The sequence below is a fragment of the Polypterus senegalus genome, chromosome 13, assembly GCF_016835505.1.
Source record: "Polypterus senegalus isolate Bchr_013 chromosome 13, ASM1683550v1, whole genome shotgun sequence".
NCBI lineage: Eukaryota > Metazoa > Chordata > Cladistia > Polypteriformes > Polypteridae > Polypterus > Polypterus senegalus.
This window is the reverse complement of record NC_053166.1, coordinates 63,513,578-63,534,376: the sequence shown is the minus strand read 5'-3', so window position 1 is coordinate 63,534,376 and position 20,799 is coordinate 63,513,578. Positions and strand designations below refer to the sequence as shown.

Here is a 20,799-nt window from a genome sequence, read left to right as displayed (position 1 = left end):
CCGGAAAAGGGTGGAGTGCCCTCTCAGGGTTGGGGGAGAGATCCTGCCCCAAGTGGAGGAGTTCAAGTATCTCGGGTCTTGTTCACGAGTGAGTGAAGAATGAATGGATCGACAGGCGATCGGTGCGGCTCTGCATCGGTCTGTCGGTCTGAAAAGGTGAAAAGCTGAGCCGTAAGGCAAAGCTCTCAATTTACCAGTCGATCTACGCCCTACCCTCACCTATGGTCATGAGCTATGGGTAGTGACCAAAGAACGAGATCGCGAATACAAGCGGCTGAAATGAGTTTCCTCCGCAGGGTGTCTGGGCTTTCCCTTAAAGATAGGGTGAGAAGCTCAGTCATCCGGGAGGGGCTCAGAGTAGAGCCGCTGCTCCTCCGCATCGAGAGGAGTCAGATGAGGTGGCTCGGGCATCTGATCAGGATGCCTCCTGGACGCCTCCCTGGTGAGGTGTTCCGGGCACGTCCAACCGGGAGGAGGCCCCGGGGAAGACCCAGGACACGCTGGAGGGACTATGTCTCCCGGCTGGCCTGGGAACGCCTTTGGGATTCTCCCGGAAGAGCTGGAAGAAGTGGCCGGGGGGAGGGAAGTCTGGGCCTCTCTGCTTAAGCTGCTGCCCCCGCGACCCGACCTCGGATAAGCGGAAGAGGATGGATGGATGGATGGAGTTGAGGAGGACCACACTAAATTTGAAAAAAACTGCCAAGGAAGCCCAAGCCAAGCCTTAAACCTTAAACTTTGTGGAAAAGAAGCCAGCAGCAGCAGCATGATACTCCTTTTTCAGATAAGTTCAGAATTCTGGAGTGGTAAGTACACATACTGTATATGTTTAGAAAAAATTTGTTTTTCAATTATTTGCTGGCATTGCAACAACCAGCAAGCATCTGCCCCCAACGTAGTTAGATTTGTTTTCACTTTGACATTAAAGAGTCTTTTTTCTGTTGTTCAGCGTGTCAAAAAATTCTAATGAAATCTACTGTGATGCAACATTGCATAAAAATGTGAAAACTTCCAAGCGGGTGAAACATTTGTAATGTTTATAGCAGAATGATAAGGAAGTGCATTCAACAATGAAACTGGGAAGTCTTTAATTCGTACAAAGAGCTCTGGGAATCTGTAACAATTTCACACTTTTGAAAATATTAAGCCAAGATGTCGACTAGTTCGCCAAGCAAGTTTAATGGACTGAATGGCTGCTTCTTCTTTGTACATTTTCTAATAAATGTTATAATATGCATTACGCAGTGAAAAGGCCGGATATGCTCCAGTCCTTTTATTACTGGACAGCAGGCACCTGAGGATTTTTCATCGACACATTGCTTGGCAGTTGGCTGTTTCTCAGCCTGGTGGAGTGAGTTTACATGCTGCAGTGTGACTGAACAAAGCGAAGCCGTGAGAGTGCTGCACAGAGTGTTACGGTACAGGCTCTGTTGTGGTGGTGAGGTGTAGATCATTTACATGGATGGGAGGGCAGCTCTGAAGCTTCTGTTCCTTTTCTTGCAGATTTTACAAATCACTGACTGACCATTCAGTCCTGTCTTGTTATCTCTTTAGACATAGAGATGATGCCAATAAGACATCTTTTGGAGAGCACTACCCATTCCCTCAGGTGCTTTTATCAGTATGACCTCAGTGTTATGGATCCAAGCAAGGCCTCCAGAGATCTCTTATTCAAGCAGTCTGACACAGTAGTTTCCAATGATTTTCCAGCAACTGTGTCTGTCACATTTAGTTCTTTTGAATTTGTAACATTCTGTGCCGGATGACAACACCACCTTCTCCGGCCACTCATCTCATTTGGAGATGAAGCCTCATCATATCTGCTGATAAGTTCTGTTACTATAGGAACATCAGCTAATTTGATGGTGTGGCTTTTCCAGCATTTGGCTCTACAGTCAGTGGCTAAGGCAGCCAGAAGTCAGTGCACATGAGGATTTGCTGGCTGACTTTATCACTTACGCTTGACCAGAGAAACAATGGAGTATTCAGTTGTAGACGGACAGAGATCTCACCTTCCCAATTCATTACAGTCATGTGTGTTTTCAATCTGACTTTTGTGGGTAACATGAGGTCGCTGTTGATTTGCTACTTGGTCTTCACAAAAAGAAATTAAAGGTGACATTTTTATGTGAAAATAAAAGGCAAGGAACACATTAAGAGTTGTATATTGCAACTTTACAAATACAGCTTCACCATAAAAATACCGTTTCTGTCTGACCTGTTTAATACTTTATTTTATACCAGTTATCTAAGAAAGCAATCAAGGCAGCATTACAGTTTGCGATGCACCATCTTTTGGAATGTATTTTGTAGTGCATGTAGTAATAAAATGCATTGAATTTGTCATTCCAACAGATGGCACATCACAAACATTTGTAGTAATAAAATGCAGATGTGCCGTCTGTTGGAACGATAAATGCAATGCATATGTTTCTGTTATATGCCATTTGGTATTCATAGAAGCAGTGTTAATCGTCGTGAAGAGACATCTGTTATAATGACAGAGACATAACAACCGGACAGACACACAGACACATCCTTTCAAGGTGGACTAGCTGTGCTACCCATCTAAGATGGGTTGAAATCTCAGTAATTAACGTAGACCTCTGTGTTAATGTTTGCACTGCACTATGGAATGGAATGTCTCGGATGTGATACTGTAGATTAGCCTGGCTGCAGACAGACAACTTCACCAACAATGCCCAGAACACACACATTTATTGTTCTTTAGCACACCACAATGCACAAACGCTAATAAAGCTCCATCCTTTCTTCTTTTCTCTGACCACCTCTACTCCTCTCCCACAAGCTCCGTCTCCTTCCTCCCGACTCCGGCTCCCTTGCTGGAGTGAGGCGGCCTCTTTTATATCTCACCCGGAAGTGCTCCAGGTGCTCCTCGATCAAGTTCCAGAAGTGCTGTATGCCACGGCTACAGAATTATCCAGGCGCCCCCTAGTGGTGGCCACGGGCACACGCAGGTTTGAGCTTCTCAGCTCCAGTCCCGTAGCCGTGATGTAAACCAGGGGGGCTGCCCTCTCATGTCCCGGGGGAGGTACTGCTGGTGATTTGTCCACTGCCCCAGTCCTCCCCTCAAAAGGGCGTCGTCTATCACAATACATTGAATTTAATTACTAAAAATATTTGTCAACTGGATGGGCACACAGACACTTCAACGTTTATTAAGGTGGATTATTGGAAGAGGTCAGAGGTCAACATCACCTCAGCTAATTCAGGCAGCATCATTTCCATTGAATTCTTCCACCACTGAAAGCTCATATTCACCTTCTTCTCCACAGCATTACATATCTGTAACGGAATTTTTCCAAGAGATGCTATTACGGAGGCCAGCTCAGTTACAGCTAGCTGAAATTTTGGCTATGGTAGTCATACGTGCATCGTAAGGAGTGCTTCTTTGCATGCCATATGTTAAAATAATCACTCCGCTGTACACAGTTTGCCCACAGAATACATTTGATATTGTTGGGTAGGCATTTTTCTGCTTAACATTTATTTCAGGTTGAGAAGTTTTCATAGCTTGCTCTTCATGACTGCCCAGTCCTACGCCAGCACTCTCTGTATGGAGCAGACTGCACTCGCCACCACCTTTTCCCATTTTACAAGGTTTACACGGACATGGGTGTCCGGCTGATACCATCTGCTCCAATCAGCTCAAGACAGCAGTGCCATTCTGGAGTTTCCCTTTTTTGCAATTTTAACACAAACAGATCACACTTTCTTGGATCAGCAGGTGCTCTGAAGTCAGTGTTAAGACACTTTTAATTTTATTTCCACCCACATTCTTCAAACAGGTAAATGTAGACCAAGTTCGAAAAGCAAAACTGCCAAAAAACCATGTTGATGCTGGGTCGTAGAAGATTTACTTAATTGGGAAACACTGCCAATTAATAGCTTTCTAAAACAGGCGATATCTTGCACGGCAGGTAGTGATCCGCACTCATAGGCCTTAAGATTACCTACTGACCAGGTGGTGTCACTTGAAAAGAAGGTTTAGAAAGGAATAAATCAATAATGCAACTAATCCAAAACACACCACTTATTTCTATGGATATCACAGTCAAAGAAACATTAGCCATGAGCTTCATATGCTTGGTTGGCAGTATTAGAATGGTTTTCTTGAAGAACTTCTGGTATGTAAAAAAGCCAGAAGCAGTGACAATTTTAAAAGGTTGGAAAATACAAGATTATGCTGATCTGCAAGGTTTCCGAGGTCTAAGGGTGCATGTGCATCCAGGTTAGCAGGTAAAGAAAGCTATTTATATCAAAGCATTCAAAGAAGAAAATACCAAAGTATTCTTGGCAGTGTAAAAGCTAAAGATTAATAAACTAATGCCATAAGTAACCAAAAAAAAAACAACAAAAAAACTGTCAAACTGATGCACTGATCTTAATAACAACAGCATATACAGAATAGGAATTTTCATAATTCTTTTATTTTCAAATTAAACAAAAATACAGTATTGTACAAAACATTCGGATATACATAAAAAAAAAAACCTGGAGTTCTCGTTTGAGAAATTCTGACTTCTTACTTTTGCAGAGCTGTAGAGCCATCTACTGGTCACAATATACAAGCTCACTGGGTACTGAGACAACTTATGTATGCGTTATTATCATCTTCCACCACAAAAGCAGTAACCAAATTACAACAATGACAAGATGGCCAGCTCTATCATGTGGTTCCCACTGTCCTGCATTCAATTAATGTCAATATTATGCTCCCACATTAATATTTATGAAACCAAACAAAGCTTAAAAGTTTATTTTTGTGATTTCATTATTGTTACCAGTCCTATAACAAAAGGCACAAAAAGCCCAGATTTTAAAATGTAGAACACAGCTTTAAAGTTAACTGAAAGGAGCTACAATGAATCAATTGTTTTTAAAACTACTTTCTACCAAGGTCTTCTTTCAACAGCATTATATCTTTCAAGGGAATATTAAATTGAAGCAATGCATATTGGAGTGAAGAAAAGTAAAAAAAAAAAAACACCATATGTCATTTTTTTGGTCTGTAAACCTCACCAATCTGCACCGGACATGGCAATGCGCTGCCATATGAATGGCTCTTTTTATAACTCACACATAGAGCTTTCTCTTCCCAAAAACAAGAAATGTGTTAACATTCCAATGACGTTTATAGATTCAAGTAAGCCAACACCATATGTGCCATACTGCCAAACCATGAGTCATCAGATAACTTCTATTTATGATCACTCAAATGACAAACTTGAAATTTTCTCCTCAGTGGTCTGAAACTGCTCTGCAGTGATGAGAAGCCTAGGCAGTTATAAAAATACAAAATTACTTTGATGCATCAAAAACCTGAAGGAAAGAAAAAAAATGTTTTTGCCAATGCTGCAAATGTAAAAGGAAAACCACTGGGAAGTATTTGCAAGAGAAAAGTTAATCTCATTTGCATTTGTAAAATGCTAAAAAGGTGCATTGAACAAATGATCAATGGCACGGTAAACAAAATCAGTCATTAGAACAAATAATTACAACTCCTTAGGAGTCACCGGGTAAACCAAACAGTTTCACAGTCCCAGACTCTCGACCACTGTCGTATTTTCCATCTTTGTCATCACATGCATATGCCAATAAAGGTCTCTTGGGATGCCAGGCCACTGTGAATGTTGGTGATTCACACTGTACTTCCCATAGCTTCTCTCCTATAAAATTAGAAGATCAGTTAATAAGGGGAAAATACCATCAAGTGTCACTGAGAAAAATCTAACCAAAAAAAAATTCTAAAATCTAACTAAAAAATTATTCTTGTGGCAGTTCAAGAAAACATAACCTCAGCATCACTTTAAAATACTTTGTACAGGCATAGAATACAAACACTGAGGACTGATTAGTTGGTTCAAGCCTTACACCCAGTGCATGCTGAAAGACTGCAGGGCCCACAATCCTGAAATAAAGTGATTTAAACAAGGACTGGGTAAATTCCAAGAATAAAAGCTACAAAACATTTGTTTCGACATGTTAAATATAACCATACCCCAATTTACTAGCTTTACCATCTGATTATTGCCATTATCTCTCTTTAGGAAAATCCTAATTCACTGCAAACCAAACACAACATCAATTATAAATTATCTTAAAGGTAAAATACCATATATCCATTTTATAAATCCACTTTATCCCGAGGAGAGGGGTGAGGAAACTGGATAAAAAAAACATAATTCTAATCATACTAAAGAACATGACTCTCATGAAATAAGATAAATGTGGATTTAAACTATGGATTTTTTTTTTAAATGTGGCAACAGGTTATGGTATAAGTGTATACATTAATTGAATATGTATAATGATGGTACTTGTTACATAAGAAATAGGAAATAAATAAACATTGTAGAACTGTAATAAAATAAGATGAACACTTCCATTACATATCTAATAATAAAGGATCATTGCATAGCATAAAAAGATGAGAGGGATATTGCACTCAAATGGTTTAAGATGGTGAATTGCATGTGCTGTATCTACTTCTATTTTGTCCTCCATGAAAATAAATGGCATTTCTAAAGGAATATTTGCTGAAGCTCAAGAAGAGTGTTCAGAAAAATGATAGGTCCAAGAACACCCATCATGCTCAGCATCTGTATCATTTTGGTCTCATGGGTGGTTTATACAGTGGTGTGAAAAACTATTTGCCCCCTTCCTGATTTCTTATTGTTTTGCATGTTTGTCACACAAAATGTTTCTGATCATCAAACACATTTAACCATTAGTCAAATATAACACAAGTAAACACAAAATGCAGTTTTTAAATGATGGTTTTTATTATTTAGGGAGAAAAAATCCAAACCTACATGGCACTGTGTGAAAAGTAATTGCCCCTTGTTAAAAATAACCTAACTGTGGTGTATCACACCTGAGTTAAATTTCCGTAGCCACCCCCAGGCCTGATTACTGCCACACCTGTTTCAATCAAGAAATCACTTAAATAGGAGCTTCCTGACACAGAGAAGTAGACCAAAAGCACCTCAAAAGCCAGACATCATGCCAAGATCCAAAGAAACTCAGGAACAAATGAGAACAGAAGTAATTGAGATCTGTCAGTCTGGTAAAGGTTATAAATCCATTTCTAAAGCTTTGGGACTCCAGCGAACCACAATGAGAGCCATTATCCACAAATGGCAAAAACATGGAACAGTGGTGAACCTTCCCAGGAGTGGCCGGCCGACCAAAATTACCCCAAGAGCGCAGAGACGACTCATCCGAGAGGTCGCAAAAGACCCCAGGACAACATCTAAAGAACTGCAGGCCTCACTTGCCTCAATTAAGGTCAGTGTTCACGACTCCACCATAAGAAAGAGACTGAGCAAAACGGCCTGCATGGCAGATTTCAAGACGAAACCACTGTTAAGCAAAAGAACATTAGGGCTCGTCTCAATTTTGCTAAGAAACATCTCAATGATTGCCAAGACTTTTGGGAAAATACCTTGTGGACTGATGAGACAAAAGTTGAACTTTTTGGAAAGCAAATGTCCCGTTACATCTGGCGTAAAAGGAACACAGCATTTCAGAAAAAGAACATCATACCAACAGTAAAATATGGTGGTGGTAGTGTGATGGTCTGGGGTTGTTTTGCTGCCTTAGGACCTGGAAGGCTTGCTGTGATAGATGGAACCATGAATTCTACTGTCTACCAAAAAATCCTGAAGGAGAATGTCCGGCCATCTGTTTGTCAACTCAAGCTGAAGCGATCTTGGGTGCTGCAAGAGGACAATGACCCAAAACACACCAGCAAATCCACCTCTGAATGGCTGAAGAAAAACAAAATGAAGACTTTGGAGTGGCCTAGTCAAAGTCCTAAACCTGAATCCAATTGAGATGCTATGGCATGAACTTAAAAAGGCGGTTCATGCTAGAAAACCCTCAAATAAAGCTGAATTACAACAATTCTGCAAAGATGAGTGGGCCAAAATTCCTCCAGAGCGCTGTAAAAGACTCGTTGCAAGTTATCGCAAATGCTTGATTGCAGTTATTGCTGCTAAGGGTGGCCCAACCAGTTATTAGGTTCAGGGGGCAATTACTTTTTCACACAGGGCCATGTGGGTTTGGATTTTTTTTTCTCCCTAAATAATAAAAACCATCATTTAAAAACTGCATTTTGTGTTTACTTGTGTTATATTTGACTAATGGTTAAATGTGTTTGATGATCAGAAACATTTTGTGTGACAAACATGCAAAAGAATAAGAAATCAGGAAGGGGGCAAATAGTTTTTCACACTACTGTAAATGTTTGCAAGATTGGAAAACACTTTGAATAACCAATAACAGTGTGCTTAAATCAAAGTTTAGCATTCCAATTTTAACATTTTCACTTTAATATCCACATGCTGAGCATTCTTAATTCAGTTTAAGGATACATGCACCAAATCAATAATAATCAATTCATGCTATCAAAGTTTAAAAGAACAAAAATTGCAAAATCTTTTCCAGTTTGATAAAATAGGATGACTCACTGTCTTTCTAAAACTTAAAAAAAAATTTTTTCAATAACTCAAATACTATTATGCCAAATAGTAAATGAAAAATGATTGCCATACAAAACACTAAATTATTACAGCTTTTGTGATGAATGTCATTGTGATTTGACATAGACAACTGTGTGGAGGTTTCATCTTACTACAACACAAAACCAACCTCTGTTTGTGTATTTTTTAAAGAAACAAAAAATGATATTCCTGCATCATATTTCTTGACCAATTACGACACTAAAATTATGAAGTATTAGTTTGGGTCTCATGTGACTACAGTGAGTACGTAAAATTCTAATTTCAGGATTTATGTCAGCTACTTAAACATGTTACCTGTTTCCACTTCCGCAATATCTATAAAATGGTCTTCAGATGCAGAGGCCAGCATTTTTCCATCATGACTAAAACTCAGAGTTCTTACAGGCCAGTCAAGTCTAAAAAGCATAACAAAGTAGATAAACATATAGTTAAAGACATAAAAAAAGTGAAAAATCAAAATAAACATAAAAAGCAAAAAAACACTTTGGAGAAAATTCTTTTAGTGTACAGTATGTAAATAACATGCCTAATAAATGCCCACATGCATTGTCCACACTTCCTTGGCGCTTTTAGATTTTCTTTTTCAAAATGCTTTATTCAAGTACAATGCTCATTTTTCTGCAGTATTTTCTTATTTAGGTGGAAACTAAATAATTGTGATAGCAGGTTCAGCCTCACCTTGAGAAGCAGCGAACACACACCAACTCTTCAACATCCCAAAGGCTAACTAGGGCATCAGCACTGCCAGTTGCAAAGTATTTTCCCATAGGATCAAATCTGATGCAGATGCAGTTGGAGGGATGGGCATTGATTGACTGGATAGGCTTTAATTCTGGATAGCTGAAATGGCATTTGATTATTACTACTGTTAAAAATCGATTATTTCAAATGAAAACTGCTGTAATAAATACATTTCAAGACAAGGCTTTGCTGATAACACAGGCACACATTCTCTGTTTTTGTGTAGAAACATTTAACTTTTTTCTCTTTAAAATTGCATTTTACAACTTTGTTTTGTGTGCAGACTCAAAATTTGTTAAATTTAAGAAAATAATTTTGCTTAGCAAGCTTTATGTAAGGGTAAAACAATGTAAAAAATTTAAAAAACAGCTATTACCTCAGGATATTAATACAGCCATTTCCATTGGTTAGGAAAAACATGTCATTATCGTTATTCCAAGAGATCTCATTCACTTCAAACTTAAACTGCTCATCAGCTCTTGATCGATGAGTCTTTGCATCAATAAATGTGACAACGTCATCCTTATTCCCCACAGCAATTGTCTGCCCGTCAGGGCTCCAGCAAATATTAATATTCTCACCTAAGAAATGAAACATTTAGTAAGGAATTATTTCATTCAAATGAATTTTTGCTTTAACATTTGTAGAATTAAAAAAAATTTATAATAAATACAATCAAGAAAAAATATGAAAACCTATTCTAATGCAAAAAAGGCACTCTTCTTTAATGCGTGTACTCCAACCGGTACTTTTGACTCTTTCTTCTTGAAACAGTAAACTATGCCATTGAAACCTGCCAATAATGGCACATGAAAGATACATACAACAGATGGGTTACAGCTGGTAGAATAGGAGAACACTGGCAACCAAAGATTTATCTAATAATGTCAAAATAATTATCCTTTTATCCCTCCAATTACTGTGAAAGGTTGACTGATGAATAGACTATAATTAGAAAAATATTATACATATTTCTGGCCGATACATTCCTCCAAAAGATGAGGAATATATAATTGTACATCCAATACAAAAAAAGGCTTATTGCAAGTCAGTTTGATGACTTCAGGATGGCATACTATTCAGGTTGTCATCCAGACAAGTCAGAGCAGGATGGTAATATTAAGAACATGTAACTGGCTGTTAGTTAATTTTGAGAAGCAGACTTCAGATAAGCAGCAGGAGATTGCCACTTTTACTATGTGGTGCTGTGTGCTCATGATCTCTCACTTAAAGACCCCCATTTACTTTGAAAATTGTCAGTGTGAAATAAATAAATAGATGGAATAAAATAAACAAAATTCAAAGCCATAAATGCGCCAGGATTTAAATGAATGTAAATGGACATGAAAGAATTGGTGATCTGTATAATTAAAAGCACCTAGTATTTGTTTGGTATGGAGTACTGATTAAAGCAATTCTTTCAGTCTTCATTTGAAACATAAAGGAATATCCTAAACTCACAAAAGAATAAAACAACCCACAAGAGAAATTGCTTTATCTAAGCATTACTTATAACTATACATAATTTTACTATTTAAAAATTCATAGTGATTCTCAGAATTATTTCTTTATTACATGAATGAGAATTTTCTGTGTTCTAAAGACTATTTGTCAAAGATTAAGAACTTGTATTAAAACCATCACATTCTACAATTTTTCCAGATTTTTTCCAGTTTTAGCCCCTACTTTCATATAATCTCAACACAGCCAATCACATAATGTGAAATGCCCAGTGACTCATGCTAAAAAAAGGTTTCATTTTGTCTTTAGTCGCAGGCATAGGCTCTGTGTACAAGGGAGCTGACAACCAATGAATGCTTGCTTATCCTGAAGTACAATGCATATAATGCAGCAAGGAGGAATAAGGAATGTGGGTGTTTTGGACCTCACAAACCGAAGATCTATGTGATGTCTCATGTTTTATGTACTAAAACAGAATGGGAGTTTGAAGGAGCGAGATTGTGCCTGAACTCGCTATACTTAAGCCACTGTACAGCACTGGCTCCCTCAGGCAGCACATTTTTGTCTATAACAAAAAGAGCACATAACTATCTTCATTATCCAGTACATTTTGCTTCTATGGTGGGTCTAACGTCAAGTACAGCTACTTAGGTACCAGGTATTAACCTTTTTTTTTTTTAAAATGGAACAACTTTAATGTGCTCATGAGCTGGAAATGGAACAGGTCTGTATTAATTCATTCTTAACTGTAAAAAGTGCACCTTCCAGTGATGTGCATTGAGCAGTATAAACAGAGATGGAGCAGTAAGTCTAGATCAAATATAGAGCAGTGGATGAACACTGAGAGGTCTTGGTGAAAGTCAGCAAGACCCACACTGATATATTAAGCACATAAAAGGAGTTAGTGTTGATAACACTATTTTATTTGCATATTTTTGTAGAATGTTAGAAGTATTAGTAAAGATTTTACTAAGCCAGTGCTTAGTAGGTGACTTAACCCAATGTTTTTCTAGTGTCCTATGTGTAATGTAACCTTCCTACATTACAATAGTAGACACTAACAATGCTCTTACAAATCTTGTTGAACATTTTAGTGTTATGCAATGCATTAAATGACTGTTTGGTTAATACAGGTTGAGCCAAAATTAACTACCACATTTCTCAAGGTCATTGCGTGAGGTAGAGGCAGCCGAGTGGGTTGGTTTGGGGGTCCTTTGATAGGCAATCACTTGTAGTTTTCAGTTGGGAACATGCCTTGGTCCGGTGTGCACCGTGCTTTCGCTGTTGAAGCATTCTTCAAAAACGACGACTCTATCATCACTATACAATGCGTCATCTGAATGCATTTCAGCAGAAAATCTCTACGCCATCCTTGGACTCTACGAATGCCTGAAAACATACACACTGTAAAGGCATCAAAATTGCAGTCTCCTAGACATTCAGCGCACAACCATGCTTCTGCCTTAGGCATTCCAACACGTCTTTGAGGAGGATTTTGCATGAGGACCTTAATTTCCATCCAAACAAAATGATGGTAGGGCAGGAACTCACCGAGAGAGACTGGGAGAGCCGTAGAGAATTGCGCACGAACATTCTGCAAACCGTTCATTGAGATGCCATCATTATGTGCAGCGACAAGGCACATTGCCATTTGAATGGTTGCGTAAATAAGCAAAACGTTCAATATTCAGCTGAAACCAAGCCTCGTGAACTTCATCAGAGACACCTAGACATTGAGCATGTTACAGCTTGGTGCGTCATTTCAGAACGATACATTGAAATGCTACAGAACTTTTTGTGGCCCCAACTGGAATATATGGATGTGGTGGATGCCTGGCTTCAACAGGATGGAGCAACAGCTCATACAGCGCGGAGATCTATGCAAGTTGTGTGGGAGATGTTCCTGGGGAAGCTGATCTCCCTGCGCAGCGATGTCAGGTGGCCTCCTCATTCACCTGATCTTGCTCCATGTGATTTCTTCTTGTGGGCTATCTCAAGTCAAAGGTATGCACACACCGACCTCAAAACCTTGCAGCCCTCAAGGATGCTATTCACCACAAAATCAACACTATTCCCCTTGAAATGGCCGAACGAGTCACACAAGCGTTTAGAAATCCTCCAAAGAGTGTATCTCTAATGATGGCCACCACCTTGAACACATCACTTTTAAAACACACTGGAAAAAAATCTATCTTATATACCCTTTCTTGTGTCGCAATTACATTTATTTTATCTTATAGAATAAATGTTTGAACTGTGGTACTTGTTTTTGACCTGTATATACCATCTAATGGCTACCTGCACTGACACAGTATGCAGTTTACTTTTCTTTCTGAATGCATCTCATAGACAGGTAGAAAGACAGATCACTTTTCTATTTCTCAGAAAAAAAAGCATGTAGGACTTAATTTTTATATAATTATGTACCTTTAGTATTAATTGCTGTTACACATTTTATAGTCCGAACATCCCAGATGCGAATTGTCTTGTCTCCAGATGCTGTAACAAAGAGGTCTGGGTTGCTTGGATGCCAACACAGCTGATCCACACTATCTCCATGGCCACGGTATGTATCTTCTTTGACCTAAAAAAAAAAACAGTATTAAAAGTAACTTGATTTTTTTAATATACATTTTGAATTATAAAGAGCACTAAAGAGATTAATATTAAAACACATATTGTGACAATATTTAAATTATCCATTTCCTCTAACTGCAAAAAAAAAAACTTGCCCCAAAGTGCAGTCCACATACTGTATGCTTTACCTTTTGAAACAATAACTAACTGAAAATGAATGTCTTGAAAACATTTGCTGATGGTGCATTTTTAAAAGCCACTAAACCTTCCAAGTGCATGTACAGTGATCCCTCGCAATATCACGCTTCGACTTTCGCGGCTTCACTCTATCGCGATTTTTTTCTCATACACGCTTGCTCTACGCATACGCTTTCTGAGAACTTTTATCTAAGCCCTACGATGGCTCCTAAACGTGCTGCTTTTTCTAAGCCTTCTGACAATAAAACTAAGCGCTGGAGGAAGATGCTTACTATCCAGGAGAAGGTGAAACTCTTGGATATGATTAAAGATGGCACCCTACAAAAGCCTCCTCACGCATATGAAAAGACAGTGCCAGCAACTGCCTATCAAGATGTTCTTCAGCCGCACACCCAGACACCCACTGCCTACTCCTAGTACTTCTTCACTGAAGACAACGCAACTGCTGAAGATACTGCACCACCTCTGAAGACTCTCCTACTGAGGTTGTGCCTTCATAGGTTAGTGGTTGTATGTAATTAAATGTACAGTACAATAATCTACTATATAAAAGCATTCGGGATTGTTCTTCCATCCCATGAGTGCAAAGTGTAGCGGTATTCCGCTTATTACAGACTTACTACTTGTGGCTTGAGGTACGAAGCGACGCAATGTGAGCAGAGTTCTGGTGCTCTCATCATTCCCTTGCTTTTGTGCGCGATGCGCTGGAAAAATAGACAAAATTATGTCTCTGGAAATAATGCTGATGGAGTACAAATGCCTCACCGCGTAGTAAATATCAGGGGAGATGGTGCTTGCTTATTCTCATCTACAGCTTATTTAGTGCATGAAACTCCGTCTTTAGCGGTACAGATTCGGGCTGACATTGTACGACTTTGGACAGGCACTTGAGGGGATAAAAAAGCTTTCGGGAGATGTTATGAATGGGCACTTTGATGTTCTCATTCCCTACACTTACATGCCTGATGTACACATGGAGCGCACAAAAATTGAGGATAAAAGTTGGTCGCCTTAAAAGGCGAGTGCCTAATAATATGATATTTGTAACGTCTAATATGTCTTATTTTCTCTTATTTTGTCTAATATATTGGGTAATACGAGTGTAATGGTGACTAAAGGGTGCTATTTCATGTCTAGAGGGCTCTAATAATGTTAAAAAATGTATTTAGAAGGTCGTAAACAGGTTTTCTATACTCTGCCAAAATATTCGATTTATAAATAAAGAATCCTACTTCGCGAAAATTCATTTATCACGGTAGAGTCTGGAACGGATTAACCGTGATAAACGAGGGTTCACTGTACTACCAAAACATTCAAAATTACATTACTGCTGTAAGGTAATGCATAAAACACATCTGAATCAGTCATGCGGCATCATTTCTACTTACTGTGGCAGTAGGGGGCGCTAGTGCTCCCTTGAACCCTCAGGGATGACTCCAAACACCAGGTAAAAGTCCAAGACCTTTTATTTTCTTTTAACACAAATGTGCACCAAGCACCCTCCACACTACTCATAAACAAGTAATTCACAATCCCAATAAACACAATACTCTCCTCCTCGCCCAGACACTTGCTCCTCTACCTCCCAGCTCAGCTCCGCGTCTGGACTGAGCCTTTGTCAATTTATAGCCCCTGACCTGGAGGTGTTCCTGTCCCAGCAGTCCACAGTTCCTTATTCCTTCCGGGTCAGGGCAATCAATCCACCACTTCAACCCGGGTGCTCGACATTTCTTCCCGTCATGTGACCGTGACGCACTCCCAGGTTGTACGGCACCACAGAGCCCATAAGCCCCCCCACATCGACTCCTGGTGGTCCCCAAGGTATCGAGCAGGGCTGTGTATAAACACTACAAAGTCCATAAGTCCCTGCTGGACCTCGGGGCACGATCCTGCTGTCGGGAGAGCTCCTCCTGGTGGCCTGGGGGTGAGGACCGGCATGGGAAGCCGGCAGTCCTCCACATTACATTAGACCAATTTAAATCGTTCCCCTGTTTCAAAAAGAACTATAGAACAATATCTTACAAAAATTGATCATTATGCAAACTAGCGACAGAACATAAAAGAAATAAATTAAGTCATTCAGTACACAGTGGATGGCATTTCTCCTTATTTGGTCCAATGATGTTTTCCCACACTCTATCTCACTATAGTATGCAGTAGCAGAAAACAGCGAAGTGTGCCCCCATATCCATTAGCCATTTAATTTGGCCTGCTGTGAAGTGACACAAAATAGTGAGAGATATTAGCATCATATACTCTTGATTTCTAACAAACACCACTGCACGCTATGGTCAGAGAACAACATACAACTCCCATAATCATGCTCTGTCCCATTCACAGAACCATAGAAAAGAGCAAGGCACACTCTTTCCCATATCCTCATTATATTGCTCACCTTTGCATGCAGTGATACAAAACACAGGGAAACACATGCCTCCCATATACTCACTCTTTCAGACTCAATACCCAGTACAGCAAGATAAGAAAGGGCAAGACATGCACCTCACATGCTCTTTCTGCCCACCTCACCTACTGTGCTGAGAGAAAGAGTTAGAGGGAGGCTCCCATACCATCAGTCTGTCCACATGCACAGTATGTTCTCATGTGAGGATCTCCTTTGGAAAGCTGTGATCTTTGTAAAATACATCTTGGGGGCAATGTAAGGGGAAATCTAGGAACATGTGACTGTACTCGATTTTCCTATAGGGTCTACAATATTGTTTGACTTGACTTTATGTGCCTAACTTGCATCTATCTATCTATAAATTAAAGTTTTATATCTTAAAGGGTCTGAATTTTAGCTTCGTAGTGTGGATATCCCACATTTGTATAAATGTAATTAATTTTCCACACATTATTTATTGTTAAGTACTTCTTTCTGTCATATTTAACATTTTTGTAGAGGCAATTTTTAACTGTGGGAAATTTGTTACTTAAAATTTCATTCTTTAATAGGTGTTGTTATCTTCGTGTATTAGTGACCCTGGCTTTAACTGTCCATTTCATCGGTTTACAAGGACGCAAGCACATTTGGTATATGACATCAAATTTAGGTATGATTTCCACTTTAGGAACTTGTGAGTTTTACTGAAAATGGAGGCTATAAACAGCACAAAATTAAAATCTTGGAACACACAAAACATTTTAGGCAAATGACTTAGGACTGTTTACTGAATGTTTTTAGTTTTGCTCCATTTGATCGGACCAATGATAATTGCTACTTGGTTTCTGACCATGGCCTGAAATTGAACAGCAATTACAATTCACAGACTGAATGAACACGTTGGATCAATTTTCTTGGATTAATCGGACCTATTCTTACACACTCAGTCACGGTTTAAAAGAATATTCCCAGCGCCTGGCACTGTGCATATGCAGTAACCTGTGATTATGTTCTGACAGTATAAGACACTCATTTGTCATTTTGCTAATAGAAGTATACAATTGATTGATAGCAAACAATTTAATACAAAATTGGACCGGTGGTATGAAATAAAGAAATATGAGGATCTGCACAGAAAATAATGCCTGCTTTTGAAAAATCAAATTACTTTGAATGATACAAATATAAAATACACAATTAAAAATGCACAATGGTAACTTGCAGGAGAATTAATTAAAGGCATATCCATGGCTTGAAATGAAAAATGGAGAAATGAGTTGTTCAGTTTTGCAGCAAGTATAGCAGTACAAGGTTCAAATGTAAATGTACATTAATTCACATTTATGTTAATCAAGCACTCAGATACTGTTACACATACCGCAGCATTTAAAACAAAGGGAAAGGCAGAACAGGCTAAGAAAGAAAAGGCTACTGCTATCAAAGTTGCTCACACACAAGGTGATGAAGAAACAAACTGCATATATTGTTACACAGATAGAAATGTCAAATATATATTTCATTGAACTTCAGAGGTTTTTGTCGAAAACAGAATGTGCTTTTTTTTGAAAAAAGCTTAAAACGGATAAAGTAACATATGGAGACTACATGAATCATAAAGGCTTTGTCAGAAATGCACCAAGCAATTCCTAGAAGATTTAGAAAGTGGTTTTAAAGACAACACATGTTGCTTCCTTAATAAGTGCTGTTCCCAATATCTGTTGATTCATTAAGTGGCTTATTACTAATGTAGGGTATGGAAAAAAACAAGCAGAAACTCCGAGATTGTGAATGTAAGGGCATGGATGTTCAAGAAGAAAAAATAAATAAATGCAAAGCAACAGAGTAGCAGTTTGAACAGATGGAACTGCTGTTATGACAGGTTGCTCCCAGGGAGGTGTTCAAAAATGCAGGCAAGCATTCAATTCAAACTTAATTGCAGTGCACTGTACAGCTCACTAACTGACTAAACACATTCAGTGAAGACTTCAGAGCAAGTTTTGTTTTGTGTTTTTTCCAGCACGTCTGCTGTTAGAAGCAATAAGCTTCATGAAACACAGAAGAACTAGCGCTGACTTTAAGTCAGCCACACACCATAGAATGATCATCAATTCAAAGTACAATGACTTTCCATTCACTTTTCATTTTCCAATCACTGAAAAGGCCACAGAGATGTGTTAGAACATAGGTCTTCCACCAACAATCAGGACACAGATAAAGCTAAAGATCTTTCTACTGCTGTCTGATGGATTACCTTTGTGGCACTCTGTCACCTAATGTAAGGTGTACTGATCCAAGTGGTCAATCTCTCAAAGCCATTTTCAAAGGAAAACCTGTTAAGTCTCCACAGTCCTGCCCATGGATCAGGCTACAGAAGTAGCCTTGAGAAATATAGAGAGTAAAGAATAAAAAGGACCAGAGGGGCATTTTAAAACTATAAACTTGTCAATCCCACATTGCAAACGTAACCACAACAGGTCCTGCACAAGGACCCCTCAAGCAAAATGTCAGTGTAACCTTTTGATCAATTTATTTACAAAGAATGTACTGCATGAGCAAAAATTGAGTTTGTTTGCAAGTCTACAGGGTGTATCTTTGATTAGACCTGTAAAATAACTTCCATCCATCCATTTTCCAACCCGCTGAATCCTAACTACAGGGTCACAGGGGTCTGCTGGAGCCAATCCCAGCCAGCACAGGGCACAAGGCAGGAACCAATCCCGGGCAGGGTGCCAACCCACCGCACTGTAAAATAACTTGATCAATTAAAACTGATAGTATTGAAAACTGTCAAAGCAGATGGATCAAAGAGTTACAAAATGTAACCAAGCTTGCTACAAAGATTGTGGACTGCCTGACTCAAGTTTGATCGTTTTTTTCCCCACAATAATTACATGATACGATTGGGGGCTAAAATACGAAACCACACCTTTTGTAAAAGACTCAAGTTCTAGGACTCAACAAAGACCACATCCAGCTTAGGAAAACAATTAAGAATGCTACTAGAATGGCAGAGGTTTTCCTTAAGATACAACACACTTTTGATGCCTCATAGCATACAAAAATAGCATGTGTTACGCTGGTCTTCATGTAACAAGGATGCAAGCATAATCACAGAAGAGAAGGTCCAGTGGACACTGAAAAGCCTGCTTCCAGAACTAAAGGTTAACAGCTATGAGAAAAGACTTTATGGTTTTTATCTTAAACAAACAGATAACCTTTTCAAAATTATTAAGAAACAAGCTGGGTAGGTGCAAGCTGTTACTTAAGTTAGCTCTTCAGCAAGAATACAGGGGTGCATGCAGCCAATGGTTATAATTTTAAACAAACACTTGTTACTTTCTCTTCTCATGAACCAATATAGACACAAGGAATAAGTTACCAATTATTGCAGCTAATAAAAGTAAATTGTGGGCTATCATTTAGCAAATAGGAACAAGTGTGCTTGCTTGCTATGATTATGCAAATCAGAAGTTCACGTGTGTGTTTGGGAGATTGTGATTTGCTTTATTTTTCCTGAGCATCTAAAAAATGTTAATTTCCCCTTGTGGACAAATAAAATTATTACCTATCTATCTTGGTTAACCTGAAAAGCATTTACTATTTGGGTTTTTCTTGTGGTCTCCAACCCCACTCTAGGTAAATGTTCCAGATCAAAATGGGGGATGCATACATAGGACTGCATTGTCTACATTTGCACGCAGGATCATACCTGTCTAAGCTGCTAGAATTGGGCATCGTTTCTGAATCGGGTCCAAACTCGGTACTGATCATCATTTCTGGTTTGAAAAGGACATGTGCTGGTTGATTTGGTTGGCAACACTGCTTTGAATTAAAAAAGTGCCTCTTCAGTTTAGGCAGCCCTTTTAAATTCTGTCCACTATTTACTAGAATTGAGTAGCAATAATTTAGCATTTATTTTAGGTGGACTTAAATCTGTAAAAGAAGTGAACTGTTACATGTGAATATAAAATAAATGACAGCTTTGCGAAGGTTAAAACATAAAACGCTAACCGAACCCGGGCTCCCATCAGATAAATATATAATGGCACTGATCTATCTGCAGTGTGTACACACTTGACCGCTATTCACTCGGACATCGCCGATTAAGCACTCTACGGCAGAGTAAATGAATGAACGGACTCGTCTTTCCCATTAATAACTCTTACCAGCCGGTCTTTTTCCAATACAAATACGCTGGCGGTTTTATCGAAGGAACCTGACGCCAGTCTCTTCCCGTCGCAACTCCATGCGACTGAATGCACCTTTGCTGTGTGAGCAGGAAACTCGCGGCTTTTGCTGTAATTTCTGAAGATTTCTTGCATCTCTTGGTAATATTGAGACGCCATGATGCCGGAAAGTGTGGATCGAACGACCGGCAGAAAAATAAGGGGGTTGGTAAAATTAATATAATTTTCCCTCGCAATGTATATCTTGGAACAGAAAAATTACATACATTATATTTTTTTGTAAAGATTAATTTAAAAAGCAACATGTTTTAAAATTGGTTTTCTCCTTACCCTGCGGAATGTGTAAGTGGCCACGTAGTTGGTTTAGTCCGAGTTGGCTACAATAGCATAACTTTATTTACACTTAACTGACAGACAGTAAGTTTAGTCTTGAGATAGACGAAGCGTTCAAATTGTGGCGCCTAAAATACAGAAGTGAGTACTTTATTGATGGCCGAAAAAAAATGCCACTTGTGTGAATAGCAGCTTAGTTTATTTGCCTCGTTTGTTAGTACTGCAGTTTTCGTTTCAGACTGAGCACATAAAGGTGTTTTCATAGAATGCGTATTCATCCCAGGAAGCGAGTGCAGCCACTCTCATTGTTACAATCTTGCTTTCGTTTCAAGTTGCAGCCTTTTCAAATATTTTTACTTGGCATTTGTAAAGA

At 38.9% G+C, this 20,799-nt stretch overlaps 1 protein-coding gene across 1 annotated transcript; it reads right to left on the bottom strand.

Moving 5' to 3' along the window:
* Positions 1-4,460: 4,460 nt before the first annotated feature.
* thoc3 (THO complex 3) lies at positions 4,461-20,281 on the bottom strand. The gene is made up of 6 exons (XM_039775568.1): positions 20,073-20,281; positions 13,176-13,332; positions 9,664-9,868; positions 9,225-9,386; positions 8,841-8,941; positions 4,461-5,687 (listed from the first exon to the last, which is right to left on the bottom strand). The coding sequence occupies exons 1-6, from the start codon at positions 20,250-20,252 to the stop codon at positions 5,524-5,526; spliced, it is 969 nt and encodes a 322-aa protein (XP_039631502.1). The 5' UTR covers positions 20,253-20,281; the 3' UTR covers positions 4,461-5,523.
* Positions 20,282-20,799: the final 518 nt, after the last annotated feature.